Source organism: Platalea leucorodia, assembly GCF_965183815.1.
Source record: "Platalea leucorodia genome assembly, chromosome: Z".
Classification (NCBI taxonomy): Eukaryota; Metazoa; Chordata; class Aves; order Pelecaniformes; family Threskiornithidae; genus Platalea; species Platalea leucorodia.
In genome coordinates this window covers 4,849,612-4,872,183 of record NC_138858.1, presented here as the reverse complement: position 1 = coordinate 4,872,183, position 22,572 = coordinate 4,849,612, and the positions used below count along the sequence as shown (strand labels likewise).

Sequence of the window (22,572 nt, the reverse complement as noted above, 5' to 3'; positions counted from 1 at the left end):
ATGTCATAAGGATCTATAATTTCTATACTTTTAATTTTATGACACATTTGTGTTAAGATGAGAGACAGCAAATTATAGGGGCCTTCTCATGATTTTATTAGCAAAAAAAAGATGAGTTCTTAAAGTTTTTTGTCTGCTGAGTCTTTGTTATTTTATTAGCCCAAGTGCCGTGGACAGGATTTTGTGTGAATTATTCTTGCAGCATATTATACCATAGAACCGTCATCATATGGCAATCAAAATAAAATCACATCAAAATAAACTTTTTGGCTTGCCAATTTTTACTGGGTTGCATGCCTTTTTGCCTCTTGTGCTAGAAGATTATTTTTTTTGAGATAAATGTCAGCTTATATAGGGCAAGAACATTTAAAGGAAAACTGCAATAATTAGTCTTAAGTTGCTGAACTAATGTTTGCTAGATGAATTATTTAAAATATTTGCAGCAGATTTTACAAATAACTGTTTTAACTGACTTGATTATTGTGAATGATTCTGTCAGCTTGAGAACTGGCATTTTTCCCACATATTGCTAGGAAGCAGGTTGCACAAAGGAAGTTAATGTTTATTATTATAAAGTCTGGGAAAGGCATAGTCCTGTAATTATTGTGCAGTAAACTTTTAATAGAAATTCTAAAATTATTTTTACCGATTTAGTAGTTAGTCAGACTTCTTGCTTTCATAGTTTTGTGCCTTTTTATTTACTATATTTACATTTTGCTGGGCAATTAAAGCCTGATTTAAAGCCTGTTGAAGAAGACTATTTAGTTGAGTTTTGGGACAGGATCCTCCCCACCCCTAAAAAACTCAAAAACACACAGAGTAAACCCCCCAGGTTGTATTCTTTTGTAAGTCATAAAAGTACCTTGTGACGCAGGAAGGCACCACATGGTATTTTCAGATATGCTTGGATTTCTGACTTCCATTGCGGAGGCCTGGCACCACTCTAGGGTACTTTTTCGGTGTCACTGAGCTCTTCCGTATTTGAGCTCTCGGTCATAACCGTGAGATGCTTGCAGTGAAAGAGTCCCCTTGCAGGGCACGGAAGAGCTTGATGATTTAGTGATGATTACACCAAGGCCCGATTTTACCTGCGATGCAAAATGTGGGAGTGCAAAACCATCCCGAGGAACAGTGACCTTTATTTTTGTTTCATAGCCTGTGTCATCTGCTTGATACTAAATTACATTTAAGATGTTAAAACTTTTGAGCTGTCCTTTTGGAATTAGGTGCAATGCATACCTGCCACATTGCGGTTTTCCTTTAAATAGAAAGGACTTTGGTTTGTGGGAAACAGTCTCCAAGTACAAGAGAAAAATATTGTCTATAGAGATAAGGACAAGGTTGGCCAAAAATGCATCCCATGCTACTCGTGGGTTCATGAAGCGTTGTGGTCTTAACAGATGCAGTGGAGCTGTGAGTCTGGGTAGGACTCCCAGCTCTCCGTTGCAGTGGTAGGTTCACATGCCATCTGCGATCCCTCTTCTTGGAACTGGCAAAGTGCTTATCTTGAATTATTTTTTTGACTAGAAAGCCATTTTAATTCACTTAGCATTACACTGTGAATATCCTCAAAATTTAGGGAATGAGCATGTAGTTAGAAAATAATACAGGGTATCAAAAAGTATTACTGGAAATTCAGGCCATGAGTGTCCTCTGTACACCGTCAAAGGCTAAGACTTGAACTAAAAGCTCGATACTTGAACTTGAGTGTCAAGAAACTACAATGCACCTGTCAGAAAGTCATAAGCATGGAAAAACTTTTGCCTTTTGAAAAAAAAGTCTGTACACATTGATGCAGAAGACTTTTTTACAGGTAGCCTGTGTTCCCCTTAGCATTAGTGTTTTTGGACACTTCAGCTGTAGTGTTGGTTACTGTCTCAGCATAGCTTATTATTGGGACTGATTTTTCAAATGTCTGTTGTCTGAAAAATAGCTTTGCCAACAGAGATGCTCTAAAATTTTTAGTGTCAGTTAATTTAATATGGCCTTGTACGAAGGTTGTACATATTCTGGCTCTTAACCTTCTATTGACACATGTAGTGTTAAGAAGACAGACCACTTTTGTGTCCCACGTTAGAGAATACAGTAGTAGTCTTTCATGTTGTGTTACTAAACCTCTTCCATTTTAATAGTGCAGTTATTTTTTTCAAACCATCCACATGACTGGCTCCGAAATATGTTTGGCTAAATTAGTAAGGCAAGGAAAATGTTCAGCAAAATACATAATAATGCCGTGAACATCTGTAGTGTTATTAGCTTCATTTTGTGCATGCACCCAAGTGGTGAACTGAGCAGTGGTGCAATAGAGAGTCAGTTCTCTGCTCAACTCTGATGTAATGTGGATTAAAATATGGGCAGGCTTGTTTTTCTTCTCAAAAAAGATTGGAGAGTAAAGAGTTGAGACCGTACTGGTGATACTTCAATACAAATATTGTGAGCTCATTAGGAACTAAGTACAATATGATATGTTATTCTGAATATATTATATGGCGTTAATTTATACCTGAAAACACACGTTCAATCTAAACTTCGTGGACGCTGCTGACAATCTTCTCACTGACCTGAGCAGTCATAAGCTTGGGATCTTTACTTCAGGCAATGCTGTGATTTTTGAATTATTGCAGATGAGGAACAATTTCTTATCTCTTAATGACTGAGCCTCTCTGTTGGCATTTAGGATTTTACCATTCTTTAACAAGTACTAGGTAGCATTCACTTTCAGCATAAGAGGATGATCTTTGAGTCCTGAAATAGGTTCTGCTAGACCTCCTGTTGTTGGAAGTTTTTCCTTTAAACAATTTTTAAATTTGACCATACAAATTAACTCTGAATGAAATTGGCATGAGCGCAAGTCTGGGAATCAATATCTATTTCTGTGTAAACACTTTTCTTTGGAGGAAGGAAGGGGGTTTTAAAAATTCAAATAATGAAAAAATGGGCATTTCACCACCATTGTGCTTTCTACAACTTGGGAAAATCTGAATTGATATAGGGGTGACTCATGTTTTAGGCTTTCAAAAGAATCTGTTGAAAAGTTTGAGTATTGATGTTAAAAAAGGTTTTGCAGCTCATGTTTTAAAAAAAGAAGAAAAGAGGTTTTAGTATGTAGAAATCGAAAGAGAGAACAATGTGTGTGAGGGACTCTCAGCCAGGTTACTTCCTCCTAAGAATTGTGCATAGACCTTGGATGAAGCATCTTGCAAGGGCTGAATTTAGTTGAAGTAACTCAAAATGACAATTATGTAAGAACAGGGGAAAAAAAAAAATCTGCTAAGAGTGATTTGCAGTAAAATACTCATTTGGAAATGTCAGGTAGCATAACAACACGGAGAAACCTGCCATTGCTAATTAGACTGGAGATACTGCATATCTTCTTAAATTGTTACGTTGTCAGACTTCCTAAATTAAATAACTTCAGATTTGGTTGTTATTTAGATAGTACTGAATAGATCCCATAAAGAGACAGCATTGGTGCATTTCTTAGGTGATGTTTTGCAGGAGGTATTGTCTTGAAAATAAGATAGGAGTCTTGGATTCTGACCCCTTTGTGACTACAAATTTCTTCACCTTTTAACTTGGTGTAACTTCAAAAAATATAGAGTTATAAGTTTACAGATAGCAAAGGGACCAGTTAGATAAATGCTAGCATTTTTAATATAATGAAAATGCATTTTTAGGTTTGATTTTCTTTTTAACCCTGAAGGCCACCAGTAAAGAAGAGATTGAATAAGGCTTGTTATAAGAAGGGATGCATTTGAAACATTGATTTGCTGCTACTGTAAATTGTAGATATACTATGAATGATGCCTTTTAAAAACAGTATTGCAGGATAATATATATTTCAATACATAGTTGCTTCAGTTTACAAAACAGTTTTGTCAACTCTGACTGTGCTAGTTCATTATTAACTTTAAAAGCCTAGCTAGATTGTCTCACGTATCGCCATCAATAGTTTTTATTTAAATTGCAACTAAAACATACTCAACATTACTTAAAGGTGTCTGATCGTAAGCCTGTGGAAGTCAGAAAGACTGCCATTTAGTTACTTGATCTTGGGATAAGATCCCTGACTAAAGATGAATAAGTAGAATCGTACTGGATGTTCAACACTAGGAGTGTATGAACAGAAGAAACATTTTTTTCAGTGAGGAGAAAGAATATACAAAACGAAGCACATTTTAGGAAAAAGATACCATTTTACTTAATTACTTTTAGTTAAAATGCAGTCAGAAGGATGTAAATTAGTTGCTATAAAGTAATTTATTTTTGAGCAGAGGACCTGAATGCTGAATTTCCAGCCTGTCTGATAGGTAAAGAGATGGGAGAGAAGACTTAAAAAGTAGGGGTTTTAATAGAGCATTTTTGGCCCCTGGTGGGTAGCATTGCTACTGCTCAGAAAGAGAATAATCCTGGCTTTATTTAGCTGTTACTGAAGGACTTATGTATACCTCATTTAAATAGCTCCTAAAAAGAATGTATTAAGTAATACTGTAATTTCATGTACACAGTGAAATCCCAATAAAGATTTAGTGCCTTATGTTTTTATTAGTAAATATTTGCTTAGGCTGTGCAATGATTTCTCTCATTCTTAGGGTATTTTCTATTATTCTTAAGCTAGAGGATCCTGCAGGTTTCATGTTTACATACTAAATTGTCAGGTTCTGTAGCTGCTTTGTGTAGTTTAATGTGATGCTTGTCTTGTTTTGGAATTACCTTAGGTAACATTTGTGTGTACGGACAGCATGCACATATTGCTTATTATTGCTCAAACAGGTACAGAGCCTCATTTTCTTGGGGATTTATTGCTTCCTAGAGGATTCCTGAGTCAATTGTAAACTTAAAAATATAGATACCACTGCCTTTTCTTGCTGATATGTAGAGTAAGATAATGAGGATGGCCTTCTCTTCTTGCTGCTAAAGTTCTTCCTGATAATCCCAAACCCAGTCATTTTAACCATCTTTTTGATGGATAGAAGGAAGGAGAACAATTTCCTTCCAGCTATGCCCTGTCTCTTGTCTGCCTCGGCTAGAAGTAATGCTGGAAATGCCGCACAGCCGGTGGCTCGTGCGATGAAGGGCGTGCTTCTAGTTGGTGTGAGGTTGATCACTCCTACGTGTCGCGTGGGTTACCCCTGTGATGTAGCTGTGTCCGTCAGACCTAACAGGGTGCTTTCACCTCATGTATTAGCATAGCATTCACATATCTTTTCATGTTTGTGTGTATACGTTTGTGTTGTGTATTCTCTTCATTGGTGTTCAGTGTGTTTTCCAACATTAGACCACGAGCTTTGGGCTTGGCTACTTTAGATGCTGCAATCACTATATCAGCCTTTATCTCTGTTATCCCGTGTACAATTTTGTGTGTGTTTGATAGTCCATTATAAAAGGGTTAAAGTATGTAAGTAAAATATGCATAATTATTAAGGTTTATTAGTTAAACAGTAGTATTTTGCATCTCAGCTTAACAGAACTAGACATGTTATTGTACAATGTTTTCGACACCCTCAGTTGAATTCAAAACAGAAATTGCAAGGGAATTGGACTAATTTGGTTTATTTAAAAAGACCTTTGTGACAGAATTGTCTGAGAATTCTAGAATAAAAATGATTTTGAAGACAAAATTTTTATTATAACCTCAGTGAGTGTAAAATGCCTTTTTTTTTCTTTAATGGTAATACTGTTGGTTAATATTTGCTAATTCCTCCCCCGTTGTTATATCCAAGGGACACAATTAGAAAAGTTTGTTTTCCTGAGTTAACATGCCTTAATAAACAATATTATGTTCTTACTTAATGATGTCTTATCAAATGGCCTCAATGTCTTTAAAGCTGGCTTCAGTCGTGCTGGGGGATCTGGAGGAGCGACCAGGGAAATTCCAGGATTGCTTGACAGGGGCACCGTGTGGGATAGGAACTGCATAGGCAATGTCCTGGAAGAGGCCATGAACTGCTTTGCCGAGATGCAGAGGCAGACAGAGGAGAAATTTCGCATGTGGATAGAAAAGCTAACCCGTCTTGACACAGATGAAGAAAGCAAGCAACAACTGGAGTCCAGGGAACCTAAAATTCAACTAGTTGGCCAAAGAATCCCCCCTACCACACAGTCAGGGGCTTTCATACAGATGCCTGATAGCCAAGTACTTCCACAGCAGTCGTTTAATTCTTACATGGGCTATCAAAATGTCGATGCTACGCTAGAGTTTCCAGCGACTTTTAATAACAATTTTCCACCCATCTTTCCAGAGAATGGGAATATTGCAGAGCCTGATCTGAATCAATCATAAACTTAAAAATTCCGATCTTTGCAATCTTGATGTTACTTTGGATTATGCTAAAACAAGGTTTGCTTTTCTCTTTGTATATGTTTGTTTTGTTTTTATCTTTTGGGTTTTATTACCATGGAATTTTTTTTTAATTTATAGAGAATATATATCTAGTTTAAAAAAAAACCACAGTATACTTACATGCATGTGCCAACACACACAACAAATACGTTTAAAAGTGTGTGGGGGAACCACCCTAAGCTTTCATCACCAAACTTGGGAAAATAAAATCCTCGTTTAGATACCCCAAAATCAGTAGAGCTATGTTTGTTACAATAGGAGCATTCAGAGTATTCATCCAAATGCTCTTTTGCATGTTAAAACATTTGTATAAGGAAATAAGTTTTATATTTAAAGATGTAAAATACCCTAGAGAACAAGGCGAGATAAAGACCCGTAACATTTCCTTAACTATCTGTTTACTCCCAAGTTTTGCAGCTTGAACATGTCACACATTAGTTTTTGCTTCTTCCTTTTTAGGCAGAATTAATAAATAAGTTTACCCTAAAGATTTAGCTATATATAATAAATGTGCACAACTGATATTTTTTTTTTGTCTCCCATTTAGTAGTTCATTTTCTGTCCAGAGTTTTTATTAATGTTACTGCTGTGTTGCACATGGCATATTTATGGAAGCAGCTGTCTTATATTGTGTGCACAAATATGCACATGTATACATTATATATATGTCTTCGGTTTGGGTGGAAGTCATCTCCTCTAATTTTAGGTGTCTAGTTTGCTGTTCTGTGAATCTCCTTGTGAGTCAATGGGAAGAGATAAGCACCTACAGAAAATACCTCCTGGCAGTGTCTTTCTCTTCCATTAGTTGTCTAAACCTCCCTTATAAACAGTTTAGAATAGATAACTTTTGGCTAAAGTTAGGTGAGATGAATCACACCCAGCTGCGTGTGCATGCATGACCTGTGCACACAAAGCACTGCTGCTTCCTTCTGTATATACGATCAAACTGCATCCTTCATGCTGGAATAAAAATAGTTGTGTCAGTCCTACGATAAGCAGCCATCGGTGGATGGATTGAGTCTTGGCACAGGAATTTAAAGGAAGGCTTGACAGTCAGATCAGTAAACACTGGTGGTCTGAAGGTATGGGTTGCTGGTCTGGGTGAGACAGCAAGAGCTTCTTCTGAACTATGTCTGAATGCCACTGAAATCATTGTTTACTTGTGATGGGGAATGCCAGAACATTAGTTTCATTTAAATAATACAATAACTTGCTATTGTGTGGATTTTTTTATACTGATAGTTATCCTGAATAGGCAGGCTTGAAACTGTGATGTTTAAAGTAGGATTAATTTAAACTATATATTAGAAATCTCTATTTAATTCTTATTATTATCACTACACACGGGGATTTTTTGGTCACCTCTCCATTAAGACCTTTCTTCATGTGAAGTAACTTCTCTGTAGCTACCAAAAATGTATATTTATCATCAGTTAGAACTTGCTAAAAGTTTCTAATTCAAATTAAAATTCTAATAATGGAAACTGAAAGTCTTTGCATAGACATAGTTTAAGTAAAGAGAACACTATAGGTCTCCTTTAGCTCTGTTATTTTGTTTTTTAAACCACAGTCACTTTTTTTTTCCTAATTATTTTAGCGTAATTCCTTTTCTTCCTGTTGGAAATAACCACTGTATCTTCTGTAGGTCTGATTTTTTTTTTTTTCCTTCCCTGAAGTCAGTGGGAGTTTTTCCATCCATTTACATGGGGGTTTGGATCAAACCTGTAACAGGAACTCAAGAAATGCTTTTTGTTATTGGCGTAATACTAACACTGGTGTTTTAACATTATTCTTGGCCCAGAGTTACTTCTTTTTTTAAGTATGTGATGCCTTCATTAAAAAAAAAAAAGAGGTCAGAGAGCTGCATTATTTTCAGAGTAACTGTTTGAGAGACTATGCAGGAGATAATTTTTAAGTACTGGAATAAATTCTTTACAGATCACCTTCATGCATAATTTTGATACAAAGATTTTGATATGAACTTGTAAGAAGACTCTCACATCTGAAATTGTGTGCATTTTTAACTTAACTATAGGTAAAAGTTAAATGAGTCATTTTATGTTTGATTGCAATTTAGTAAACTTGTCCTCATCTGTTTAAAATTTAAGATCTTTCAGGGAATATTATTTGCTGATTTAAAAAAATCGGATCCTTTTGGTGTTCATAGATTTTTATATATATATATGCATACACACACGCCTTTATGGTGAAGATAAGAGCAGCATATTTTGAAGCATGACAGCTTTACAAGTCTTCCCGTGCATGCAGAAGCAGCTTTTTGTAGTGACTGGTTTCTTCTGATGTGTAAGAGTCACTTAACTCGATATTTCTGTAAGCATGCCCTTAACCTTTTTTATAAAATAGTATATATGGAGCAATTAGGTATTTCAAAACAAAATGCGTAAGGAGATCAGTTGAACTTACTTATCTATCAGACTGAAACAGACTTTTACGTACTGATCTCATAAATGGATAACTTTGTTAGGGATGTAGCCAGTAAAATTTCTGCCAACTTTCAATGTCTTAGTTATGTAATCTCTTCAAAAAAGTAAAAAATATTGAAATCATTCAGTGTATTCATAGATTTTAAAAAATGGATTTGGTTACTATAGGCAAAAATGAAAAATTGTAAAACATTTTTATCCATTTGTTAATTTTTTTTTTTCAAAGCAAGTAGCTATGAATGTGAAAGAACAAGCAGAGGATTTAGCAGTTGAGCGTACAGACTGTACTCTTTCTAGGGTAAAATTATTAGAAGGCACCCAGAAGACTGAGGGAATAGTTCATATTAGATGTAATTTTAACTTAAATTTCCCCACCAAAGCCACCTAGTGTTAAGAACACCTGGGCAAGACCAGTGGTTGTAAACAGTTTTGTAAATGGTAAATATTAGTTTGTTGGTTGCTCTGAAAGTGAAAACTTGCCTCAAACCTGGAGCCAGATCTTCAGCTGTCGTAAATCAGCTCCTTTGGAATGAAAAATGTGTGCTGATTTACACAGTTGAGTATCTGGCCAGTGAGCTTGTTTTCCATGTGAAGAAGTGTGTTTCTCCTTCTAGGAGGTGAGAGGAGAACCCCACCTTTCTGTTGTTCAGGTGTGGTATAACCTACCTGATGAAGGATTTGGCAGGCTGTGCAATTAAACAGGAGCATCTCTCTTCTTGCTTTGTATTGTGAATTTGAAAGATGCAGAGCACTGAAGAAACCACCCCTCGGATACCAATACTGGTGATGAGTCTGTATTTTAAATGTGTGTGTGACAGCCTTTGGCATCTCTTTGAGAAAACAGATTCCTAATAGATAATTTCTCAGATTTTTTTTTTTTTTTTCTCCTGGAAATATTTTGCTATATTATATGGCTGCAGTTAAGTTTGTCTTGATTTCCGCTATAAGCTCTTATTTTCAAAGGGCTTTGACTAGAAACTTTCAGGGAGTTAAAATTTCTTCAGCTGAAATTTTAACAAATTTTAATCTCATCCATTCCGTATTTCATTAAAGCAGTCTAGCCTTGTTTAAGACTATTTCAAGATTATCAGAAGGAAACTCTTCTACTTTCCAACCCAGAGTTATAATTTGTATGTATGTTTTTGCCCACATCTCAACAAATTACTTCAAAACCACCAAGTTTAACAAGTAGCAGAGAAATCAGCAGGAGTTTTGCACAGATGTGGAGAATCACAGATGATATCTTAGAGTTTCTCTAATTGCCCTAGGTTTTATACTTCAGGATGGAGTAAAGAAACATTCTAGTTTCTTTAAAGAATTTTACTTATCTTATGGTTTGAAAGAGTAAATGCATCAAGTCAGATCAGCTGGTGTAGACTGGTGTAATTCCGGGGACGATGTTGCCAGTTTAAACCCAACTGGCTTATTCAAGTTTCTATATTGCCATTTTTAATATCGAATTATAGGTTTTCAATGTGGCAGCTGTTGGCATGGGAGTAATTGAACACCCATATGACTGCAGAGTCAGGATTTAATAGCAGGTGAAACACAGCTACTTTGTTAGCATTTTTTTGTGCAAGTGCAAAGGAAATAAGTCTTTATATAACGGCTCAATTTAAATTTCACTAAATATCAAACTGACAATTCAGTAAATGAAAAATTAAAGGAAATTAAAGGATCTGCTCCTAGAATTGGACCCTATGTAGGAGTCCTTGGAAGTCCAGGGGCTTTAGCGTGCAGTGTTTTTGCAGGCTTGGCTGCAGGTTCTTCCCCAGGCATTTGTGCTGCTTCCCTCCCTCAAGCGGGGTTTGGTAAGGAAGGTCTATAGGAAATTCCACCCTTCACACATCGTTTTATCTGAGGGTTTGGGGTTTTGCTTCACATGCTTCTAACAAAACATCTGAATTTTCAGGGTTTATTTAGGAAAAAAAAATTAAGGTATTATACAATGTAAAACAAATTCAAGTAAGGGCAGTGAAACTTTATTCAGTGTTTCTATTGCAAAAAATAACTGAGCAGGGAAAAAAAGAAAAATCTTAAACATTTCAGATATACTGCTCTTCAGTGTTGTTTTTAACAGTATTAGGACAAAATAATTCAGGCAGAAATAGACCTCTATTTTTTTAAGTTCACAGTGTCTTTTAGTGTTTTTGCGGGATTGTTAGGTTATTTTATCTGAGCTGCTAGAGTTAAGACTGGAGGACCAATCTTAACTTAAATGAAACGGGATTATATTTGGCAGTTATTTTACAAATTGAAATGTATTTATTATCACTGATTTCTCTTGTTAATATATTTTGTCTCTTCCTGTATCCACATACTGTAAATCTCTTTTTTTTTTTTTTTTTTAAAAGTAATATTTCAAGGGCATTAAGAAATTAAATCCTAGCCCTGTTCAAACCAGTAGAAAATTTCTACTAGTTTCAATGGGGATAGCATTTCACCTCATTAGAAACTGAACTTACTCTGCAGTTTGGTCAGAAAATCCTTCAGCTGACTTTAAGGGGAGTCCTTGCCTGATAAGTGTGTGTAAATCATACCAGTTGAGTAAATGTTTTTAAAATAATCAAGGTCTGTACCGTGACCACTGCAGTTACATTTGGAAGCATTAAAACAAATGCGCTGTGTAATTTGTACTGTAGAAGCTGAAATATTCAGGCTGATTGATAGAGATGGACAGTACCTTGCAAAACATGCAGCTGGAAACCGGTCTTTCTCACAAATTTTATTAGTCTCATAGTGTTAGATCAGCAAAATGAAGGCACATGGAAAATAGGCTTATTAAGTTAGAAACGATTTCAAGTGCTCTGTTAAATCTCGCAGGCTGATGGAGAAGGGGGTTAGTCTGGACCATCAAAAGTTTTGCCTCGAGGCTGTACTGGTCCTTCCATGGGAAGATGCAGTTTGTACTTGCAAAAATGTGATGTTGTCTGGAGGGGTGTGTACGGGGTGTGTGTTTCCCTGCCTTTTCCTATTGTAAGTTGTATTTACATAGGGAATTTTTTTCTTTTTTATGTGTCATAGCTATGTAAGAGTAGGGTGTGATGATTTCCAAAACCCTCCTGAGACACTTTTGCAAGTAAACCTGGGGAGGAGATCTGGCTAATGTATCTGCTTCCATAATTAATGAATCATTAAGGTGGCATCAGGGAAAATAGATCCTATAATGAGATATAAAGTGCATGCCACTTCCTGATATTTTCAATACACAGCTATGTTCCATGTGCCTTTGCTTAACGCACAATGAAAAAGAGACTTTATTATGTCTTTATATATAATTTGGTAAAACAAATCCAAGATATTTTCCATCTAGTCATGAAAAAGCCTGAAAGAATGAATGTTGATCAGCAAGACTTGAATTTTTGAGATCTCTTTTGATGTGATATATTAAAAACAATCCAGTCAGAGAACAGATACTCGTTTGATCGTGTTGTTTTGATTTTATTATTTTATTATTATGGTTAAAAAAAAAAAAACAAAACCACAAAAGCTTTACTGTGTGAAATGAAGGAAAATGTGAGGAAAGTGGATTCATCGATAACTTTTTGTTCACTTTATGATTTTAGAGAGAATGTTGTTACACTGCTATTGTTTTTTATTGTATTTACAATGTATTCTTTGCCTAACCCTGTAAATTTTGAAATGTAACTACTGTAACCTGGAATAAATAAATAAATATAAATAGTAACGAAGCATTTCATGTTGCTAAACAACATAAAAAAGCACAGACAGATCTCCTACCCCCCATCTCCCTTGGGGAATTGTTTTAGGGTTCCGCTAGTTTATGCCATTTGAACTGCACATACTTTATGAAACCGCAACTCTGGATCATGTTTTAAATAATACCAGGTTTGTATTGTTTGTCTGAAACAAAAAGACTGTCACTTCAGCCTGTAGTCTTGCATGTGAAGCCTTTCTCTTTGGATCAAAGTTACTGATGTGTGTACTGTAAAACTATTCTGGCAAGTCACTTAAGATTAATCTTCTAGATTTTGGCACACAAAACATGATTATTTCTATTACTGTAATGATCATCTGATCTTAAAATTTCTATAGGTATTAAAGTCCATTCTACATTTTGCTTAATCTTGAAGTAAATGGAGTTAGCTCTTAAATTTAATTGTCAAATGTAAATGAGGGCATTCTTAGATCTTTTATTATTTTAAAACATCTCAGTATTCTCCTTTGTTATATAAATATAAATGCAGTTTAGTTTAGAGTACTGAGATTGAGACAAAGCAGTGCCTGCGTTCACAGTGAGGATGCAGAGGTGAGGCTGGGAGAAGCCGTGTCTCCTTGGGCTTGCGATTACCTGGGTGCCTCTCTGTGTTGCCTTTTTAGCTTTCGCATGTTTCACAAAAGAATTCCTAAATGCTATTTTTAAACTCCTCAATAATTTGCCAGTTAAAAATAGCTCAGTAATTTGAGGGGACCGTTGTTTTCAGCAAAGCTGAGTTCCTCTGCTCGTTAGCCCTGAGCAAGCTGCAAATCTCTGCTTGCCTTAGTTTTCCCCCATAGGCAAAAGAATGTTAATAACCACCTCAGAGCTCTTTGAGATCCACTAATGGAAAGTTTTTTGTAAGAATAAGGTGCTGTAGTTGTTATCGCTATTACTGTTTTACCTGTTCTGTGTGTTTTAAAACTTAGGGTGATATTCACGCCTAAATAAGGCTCCACGTCTCCTCATTGCAAAGATACTAATGACTCCAGAGGGCGATTCAGACCGCCAAAATTAGGCTCTTAATTTTGAAATTATTTCAATTAAGATAGTCCTCTGGAGATTCCAGTCTTTTTCCACTACTTGTAGAGAAAATATAGCAAAGTTTATATCCCATCCCTAAGGCTGGAATTCATCTTGCTGAACTTCAGCAGTGTAAAAGTTAGGTGCCTTGTCTAAGGTGGTTGTCTAAGCTCTTTCTGTGTACTGGGGAAGGAGAGGAGATGATGCTCCAGGCTGCAATTTCCAGGCTGAGATTACTTGACCCTGACATTCCTCTCTCTGGCTACAGTGGGAGGGAGTTCAGGTGATAAGCTTGGCACTACATGCCTGAATTTAAGAAAGCTAAAGAGAAATAATGACTTAAAGGACTAAATTCCCCATTCAGGTTCTGCTAGCTAATGTCTTTTGTTTCCTGTGATAAAGTACTGCTGTGCATTGACACACAGCTGTTGCAGCGCAAAGGTATGGTGCTTCTTACAGGATCACTGCTTTTAACCTACAGCTGAAATTTTACAGTTGATTCCCCCTTTTTACTTGTGCTGCCATTATAATGCATTGAGGGATAATAGGAGTGTGGATCTTACAGTAGACCGCTGAATGTTGAGATGTGACTCTGTGAAAAGCATGTGAGTGGCTAGCAGATTAGAAATAATTGACTTTTCTATGTTGCAAGCTTAAAATAAAATTTGGCTTGTGTAGACCTGAATTTTTGTGCCTGTCGCTTCTGATTCAGTTGTCCTGAGCAGAATTAGTTTTGATGAGCTGTGTAAATTAAGAGAGAATTGGGCACTTGGAAACGCTGTCCCCGCGATGACCTCTGCCTCTGAATTCTTTAAAAAAAAATAAAAAAGCGGTCTTTCCCTCCCCCTGTTAATATTAAATGTCAACAGCTGTATTTTGCTGCTGGTACTTATTAACTTTCAGCCTTGTCTTTTTCAAGCATTTATTGCTTTAGAAATGAATTAAAGCTTATCACCAGGGAAATGTAAGTCTTCCAGCTACCTTGGCTTCTCAAAAGATATGATCTTTCTTAAACAGTTTGTTTGAATTACTGACCAGGGAACCTCCTAATTGTGCTACATTAAATTTTGATTCTGGTGTGGTTTGTTTTGATGTCTGTTTTTCTATCTGTTGAAGTCCTGTTACAGTCAGTAATTATGAGGAGTGGCTCTATTGTAAAGAAAAGATAAGTTACAACTATGGTTGTAGTTAATCCTTTTACCTTTTCAACATGAAAGCATTTTTTCGCTTATGTCTTAGCTGAAGCCAGTTGTCCTTATTTTTTGGTACCACACATTTGCTTTGCATCACATCATTGGATGATCACGTAGTTGGCTAGGGAAGTATTATTTACTTCCAAATTTAACCCCTCCTGTCCTGTACTTGTAGCACTGAAAAGGAAACAGGCTTTTGGAAATGAACGATTTTTAGAGGATTGTTTTTATATGCCTTTGCTGCAACTTTAGTCTAGTTGTAGTTGTCTACAACTTATATGTTGGTATGTTTTGTTTTGTGGTTTGGGTTTTGTTTTGTTTTTTTTTTTTTTAAGCACACATAGGCATTTATTGCTTATTTCTTCTTTTATACATGCTGGGAATCCTAGGATTTGTTGCGGCATCATCATCGTTATCTTGGCCTCGTTGGTCATTTACTGGTGATAAGTCTGGATAACCCCTGTGTCAGGGCCCTTTCATTTCCAAGTCTGATCCTGAAAGGCAAGGCTGAGAAAAACAAAAATAGATCTCTGCTGTGATTGCTTGGTAAATAGGCAGCTTGTTTTTTCCAGATTGTTAAATTGGTGGCTATTACACTGACAAATATAATTACAGTATATAAATTATATTGAAAATATTTTTGTCTGTTTGATGTATACTAAATTTAAGCTAAGTTATAAGGTGTGCTGTTTGGAAGTGTGGAAGATACAAGAGTGGAGCTACAGATAACAAGTTTATGCTTGTATTTCCTACCGATGAAGACTTTCACACAAGTTATTTCTATGGGTAGGTGATGAGAATATCACTCTGCATGTATATACATTTATTATACATTTTGCATGATTATACATGTAGGAGTGGTACAATTTTGACTTGAGACTGTTGGTGCCTTTTGTCCAAATATAATTTTACTTGTGTAGACACATCTTATCTAAAATCAAATTTCGCTTCTGCTTTTGGAGATCTTAGTAAGAAGCGAGAGAAACAAAGTTCTGAAGGAACAGTACATAGCTCCTGAAATTTTAGATAACCTATTGAAAAAAATGGTCAAATAGTCAATATTGTACTTGACCCTCGTATCTTCTGCACTCAACTGTTTATTTTTATAGATCACATTATATATGTTCACACTGAACTCTGATGATAAGACTGAAAGAAAACATGCCTCTCATGATTCAGTCCAGTTGTAACTTCTGCATGTAATTTAATCATCGGCTTTCACAAATAATTAACTGAACATCAACCAGCTTAATTTTGAACTTGTTATTCCATTATTTTGTAATTGCCTTTTAAAAAGACAAAGATTGCCTTTCAGTTAATTATCAAGACTTCTTTTCCAGTCATAATCATCAGTGTTTCATGTTGCGAACAGTTTGGTCTTTAATACATTGGCATTTAACTACCCATTTATTTTTGTCGGGTCTGTTTTAAGTTTGTAATATAACATTGGTTTATGAAATTGTTGTTTTGGAGGCAGGCCTGATCGGAAATATTTTGTGAATTTCTTCATACCTTGTTGCAAAACTGATCTTTAGTATGACTTAAGCAATATGGTCACTCTTTAATGAAGTGTGTTTGCTAATCACAAAATAGGCATTTCTTCAAATAGTGGGTTGAATTATGTTTCAGGGACCACGTTACAAAAAAAACCAAAACCACAAAACCCACTCTAAAAGCCTCAGTAGAAACAGCTTTTCAGAGAACTAAATTTGAAATTTGTAGTTCATCATGTTCTTTCTGTCTTCAGCAAGCACTTAACACTCCTAAAAGAAACTAATCTTTCCTGAAAAAGTCTCTTCATTTTATTCCCTGTGACTTCTAAAGATTTCTTTAGTCATTTTGTAATTCTGAAGGTCCTATCTTCCTAAACACATTAATGATTATTTTATATTATCCTATACAAATTATACCCTCTATGTATCATACCCATAACAGAAAAGTTCTGCAGACACTTAACTGCCAGAACTTCCTTGGAGTTAAAGAACTGTAGCAGAAAAGCAGCTGAGCTTTGGCCCAGCCTGTTTTTCTATTTCATACTTGTTTTTGTGGATGAAGTCTTGGCCCAAAGAAGGTTTTGATTCTGCCATTTGGGGAGCGGGAACTCCAACCACTTTCATCCACTCTGAGACACTAAGCTATAGCTGAGATGAGGCATTTGAGTTAAACTGTGCATCCTTGCAGAATTACAATATTTATCCATTCTCTCTGTGCTTCCACGTTAATCCTTGTCTTGAATTTTACTTTTTTCTGAGCCTCTTCTGTTTCTAGCATGCTTTCCAGTTATCATCGATTTTCATTCCTCACAAATAAAAAAGTCCGTCCTAACAAAATAGACCAAAAATAGCTTTTTGTTATTCCTCAAAAATAGATTTCAGAATCATGTAAGCAATTTTCTCTCCCTCTTTCCCCCGTCACTTGGGTGGCCAAAAATGCATATGGTAATCATAACTCAAAACATTTTTATCACTGCACAATATAGTTTTGTGTCTTGTTATTCTTGATCTTAAAAAAATAACACCAAAAAACAGTGCCATTTTGAAAAATTCCCCTGTCCTTGACAGGTAAATGTTATGAAAGGAAAGTTGCCTAATGTTAAATTTATTGTCACTGGATCAGTTATGTCAAAAAGTTAGTTTTAGTCAATCAACCCTAAAGTAATGTAAGCTGTCACTTGAGTTTTGTAAAATTCTCTAGATAAATATCTTGTCTTGCCAAATTTAATGTCATGTAACCTACTATTTTTTATTTTAAACTGAAAGTTTTATCCTTTTACGATTGTAAATGTAATGTTGTCAGATATGGAGATGCTTATGTGTTAATGTAAAAGATAATACACAAATAACTGATACATTGATCAATGTGTTTTTCTTACATTTGTGTTTTCTGTGTATGCAAAGGTTAAAATGTCTCTGTAATCTCAGACTACATTCATTAACTGAAATTTAATAATTCATATAATTTATAGTTCTTTAAAAGCTTCATGTAGGAGATTGCATTAATACTTAAACAAACTGTACTTTTAAAGGTGTCTTTCACAGTATGCTAACTTCTAATACGTGTTGCTTTTCTCTCCTCTTGCAGATGGACCTCCAGTTGTAGCTCATTACGATATATCAGACACAAATTCAGACCCAGAAGTGGTAAATGTGGACAATCTGTTGGCGGCTGCAGTAGTTCAAGAGCACAATAATTCTTTAGGAAATCAAGACTCGGGATCTTCTTGGAGAACCAGAGGGCTGCTAGATGAACTGAGTGCTGATACAGGTTCGCTTAAATTCTCTTCCTCTGACATTTGTTCCAGCATCTCAGCTGCTGTCTCTCCCTTTCTTGCTTTCAGTGTTTTTGTAATTTATACAGCTTTAAAAGCTTCCAGTGTGGATTTTGCAATGAAACAGTACAGGTGCTTATTGAAAAGGCCTGACATTTATTCCAAAACAAAACTGATAAAAATTGACAAGGATTCCTGCAATGTATTTTTGACACTAATTTTCTTAATTAATTTTTCTCCTTCTTTTCCCTCTAATTACTTTTTGGAACTTAGATCTGGGGTTTTGGTGTTGTTTTTCTTAAAATGAAAGTGAGCTAAGCTTGCTACTGAATGGTTGATTATGATGACCCATGCCACCAGCTAGTAAATCGATCATAATCTCATTTTAAGTATTGTAATTGTCTGTGTATGTCTTTTTTGTTTGTCTCTTTATTTCCTTAAAATACAAGCATTAATTATTCCATGTTCCATCTGCATTTCTAACATACCTTAGAAAATTGGACAGACCAGCATCAGAGAAAGGTGAAGGGTGAAAAGGTGCTGGTAAGTGGGCTTAGCATCAAGAGACAGCAAAGAAATTTTCTTCAAGAAAGCAAGAGCAGGAATACTGTGGAAGAATTCAGAGAAGTTCATGTAGCTCATAAAAATTGTTCAGCTTCACTAAGTGCTCTCTTCACTAACAAGAGTTAAACAACAATGTGAAATGCTACTGTGTTTTGGATTCAGAGAGCTAACGGAATATTTCCTATTGACTTCATCCCCCAGCCTTGTGTGCCAACGTATTGCCTTCTTTTCCACTCATTTTTTTAATACCCATGTTAAGATTTTTAACTGCATAAGACAGAGTCTTGCCTGCGGTGGTGCAGCACAGCAGTTTTTTGTTTTATGCTGTGTTTTCCAAACATAAGCCTGCCAAAGGGCACCGACGTTGGAAGTGTCCTGGTAACTCTGGGATACTTTGCAATGTCTCTCAGGCTTAAAGAAATACAAGTACATAGAACATTTTGAAAGAAATGTTCCATTATTGTATAGTGGACAAGTCTGTTACTTGAATATGAGGATCTCTGTTGCATTATTTTCACTGTGGTCTGTGGCTGGATGTTGTTCCAGCCTTTTTGAAGCTAGCTGGTGTTTTCCAAGCTCGCTGGTATTGTTTGCAGGATAGCAGCTGACTGACAGTTAGCTATTTGACCCTGAACAAGCCCACTTCTTTATAAAGCGACTTATTAAATGATTACAACAGCCGAAATTAACTTTACTATGTAGCACTAATGGACTGGTAATTCAAAGGAGCGTAACGAAATAAAAAATAATGTTTCTTACCAAGCTTTCTTCCACTTACGAGTACAATGCTGTGATGCAGGCAGAAATTTGTCTTCCTTCCTCCACCTGTATCCAAGGGGACTTGCAAGGAAGAGCTTGCCAGGTAAAAGAAAACTAGAAAACTTAAAGAAACTTCTTCATTCCTGACCCCATGGGAATGTGTCCAGACAAATTTGCTCCTGGTGCTTCAGTCATTTCAACATCTGAAAGGATGAATCTCTTTTTCTTTGTGCATACACCTTGCCCCAGAGCCCTGTAGCCTCCATACACCTCTGACTGCACATTTGTCAGCACTGGCCTTTTCTTACCATGTCTGGGATTGCACATTTGGAAAGCAGAGTTTTCAAATCTTACATCTTGTTCCCAAATTTAATCTTCAGCCAGTGTCTATTTTAACAGACATTAAATGATGTGTTCCCGTGGGAAAATAACAACATAAGATTTATCTAAGTGAAAAATCTTATTAGGACACACTATCACATCTTTGTGTATGGGCAAATATTTTGGGCTGTGTTGCAAGCCCTGATGTTGTAGGGCAAACAAAACATCTCCTTTAGGCGTCATCGTAATGTTCATGCAAAGAAATTAACAGCATAGGCATGTTATTAGGCATGAAATTTGTACGGCCAGAGGCTGTAAATCTATCTGTATGCTATAATCCTGATTTACACTCAGCTACTGTTGCAATATTTACTCTGCTAATCATGGTTTCTCTACTGCTAACTACCTCTTTGTTGTCTGAACTTAAAGCCATGGTAATGTATGAAAGCTCTTTTGGGGCTCTCATTTATACCTCTGGGGATTCATTTGGGGGCTATTGAAGAGGCAGTCTGCTTTGCCCCTCTGCCAGACATTACCCTGTCTAGCAAAGGGTGCAGAATGGTGGTACGTCGTTAATGCATTAATACAACATATTAAGGCAGCTTGATAATCCGTGCCAGTTCGTGTGAATCAATGACCAAGGATTGAGTTGCTGTTCTGCTGCCGGTGCTGTAGCAGCAGTGATGTTCAGGAGCAGGGTGATGCAAATCACTGGGGCAGTGATCACGTAAAGCTCATGGTTTGCATGGCCAGCACGTGACTCAAAGCCTCTGAGCACTTCCATTTCATGTTTCACAGTGTGCCCAGCCACTTCCCTTAAAGAAATATCCGTGACCCATTTTGGGACTTTCTGGAAGTCAGTGATATTCAGAAATGTTCAGCTGAACTGTAATGTTAGGAAAAGTCTGCCTGGGCTATTAATTCATTTTAAGTTCAGCTGACAAATCTTTTTTGTCTTGTGAGGTGGAAACTCCTCCTTTGGATACCTGGCAGCACGCAGGTTTCCTTCCCTTGCTAACCCTGATCAGATGTTGCACCAAAGGTCTTCGCTTTCCAAAAATTGAACATACAGTATGGTCTCTGCCCCTGTATTTGCTTGCATCTTTTCCAGGTACTTTAAGCAGTCATTAGAAGGTTTCCCTGGCACTTGTTTTAAGTTTAATTTCTTCTCTCTGTGTTCTTTTGATCTACCTGGGGGTACAATCAGTTCTGCACGTTCGCAGACCTTTGAAATTCGATGGATTGTTATTGCATCATCCTCCTCTCATCTTTGAAGAGGTGTCCAGTCAAACTAGATACACGTGATATATTCATCTAATCTCAAATTTTCTACTTGATAAATGATTCTTCCCGTGTGTAATATAGCTGAGTGAGTGGTTTCTAAGAAGTAGGGAGTCTCAGCTGCTTCAGGGCTGCCCAGCGTCCCCTGGGTTACTGCTAAAGAGAGACAGTAGAAGTAATATTTTTTTTGCCTTTTTTTTTAGGGAAAAAACCCTAGAAGTTATCTCTTTTTATTGAAATCTTATTTTTAATTGATTTTTTAATCGTTTATTTTCTGTAAAACAAATAATAATTCTGGCTGTTTTGTGTTTTCCATGTAAGTATTATTTAATGTGTCACAACACAGCTTCACTAATTGTGGTGAAGAACCGTCTTAGCAGTATATGGCAGAAAAGACAAAACCTGCCACACTCTTTGTGAGTATTTAGAAAGGACTTGTTTTTTGACAGACTGATGAACTGGGTAGCATTGAGGAACTGTAATAAAATAACAACACTGATGTATATGGAACTTATGAAAAACAGATTTTTATTTTCAAGTATTTGTAATAATGTTAGAGCAAATATGTGAAGCAGTGCAACCAGAAACTGATGGGTTTGTTGAGTTTTCTTCATTGACCATCTTGCCCTGTTTTTTTTTTTTTTTTTAAAGAAAAAAAGAAAGAAAATAAATTAATTTTCTTTGGTGTGTGTGATGTTTCTGTCCATCCTGTAGGCTTTGTTTACTACAGCATCATTGAGTTTGATTTATTGACAATAGACTGTTGTGTTTCTTTATTTCAAAGAGGTTTAGGCACAGTCTGACTCCTCACATTGTTGTAAAGTAATAGCTGGAAAGCCTAATTACATCAAGTGTTCTCAATGCAATAGTCGGGCTTTGTTCACATTTCTGTGATAACACCATCACTAGAGCTGTTGAGACTGGGTAAATCCAGTGGTCATCCTGTATCAGGTGATGAACTGAATGTTGGATAATTTGATCTAATAAGATTTTCCAATCTTAGTGTTTCAGTCTTTTTTTTTTTGTTAGCTTGGGAAATTCCTTTTCCAGCTGATTTCTGAGTTGTGTAAGCTGTTAAACATTGGCTGTATTTGCATTTTCCCCATCTGTAGGTCATTTGGATCCGGGCTTCCTTGCAAGTGACAAAACCTCTTCCGGTAATGCCCAGATCAATGAAGAAATTAATATTGCCTCTTCTGATAGTGAAGTAGAGATTGTTGGAGTTCAGGAACATGCCAGGTATTAATTCATTTTTCTTACTCTAATATTTCCTTCATTTTATCAGAATATCTGTTTTGCCAAAATTAATAAAGGTGAAAACCCGCTGACTTCTACTTCTGTAGTTATCCATCCATGATTGATGCCCAAAAGGTAGCAAACATTACACTCGTTTTTTCTGTTCTGCTGGTCATGGTGATATCAGAATGTGTTTTTCTTTAGAACGTTACCAACTTCATAAGTATTTAGATTAAGGTTGTGATTTGATGTCAAACGTTAACGGCTAAGCATATGTGGTATTAAAGTACCAAATATTGAGATACCCAATTTATATACATCAGGAATTCAGATTTTAAGGGTGTAGTGTGAATATGCAAATACATAAACAAAAATATTTATGTGGGTTCATTTCCTTTCAAAATATTCACTTACTTCAAGCA

General features: G+C 36.1%; 1 protein-coding gene across 12 annotated transcripts in view; it reads left to right on the top strand.

Annotated features, from left to right (window-relative positions):
• ARK2N (arkadia (RNF111) N-terminal like PKA signaling regulator 2N) overlaps nt 1–22,572 on the top strand; it is a 52,677-nt gene that overhangs the window by 17,144 nt on the left and 12,961 nt on the right. For 10 of the 12 annotated variants that reach the window (XR_014230784.1, XR_014230785.1, XR_014230786.1 and 7 more), the window contains 2 exons: nt 17,803–17,985; nt 22,027–22,153. Coding sequence is in view for 3 of the 12 variants with exons in the window: in XM_082337579.1 (XP_082193705.1) it covers nt 17,803–17,985; nt 22,027–22,153 (310 nt within the window). In the remaining 9 variants the exon portion in view is untranslated. Of the gene's footprint in view, nt 1–5,828; nt 6,341–9,359; nt 12,359–17,802; nt 17,986–22,026; nt 22,154–22,572 lie in introns of those variants that run through there. The other 2 variants (XR_014230791.1, XR_014230792.1) reach the window with 2 other exon arrangements.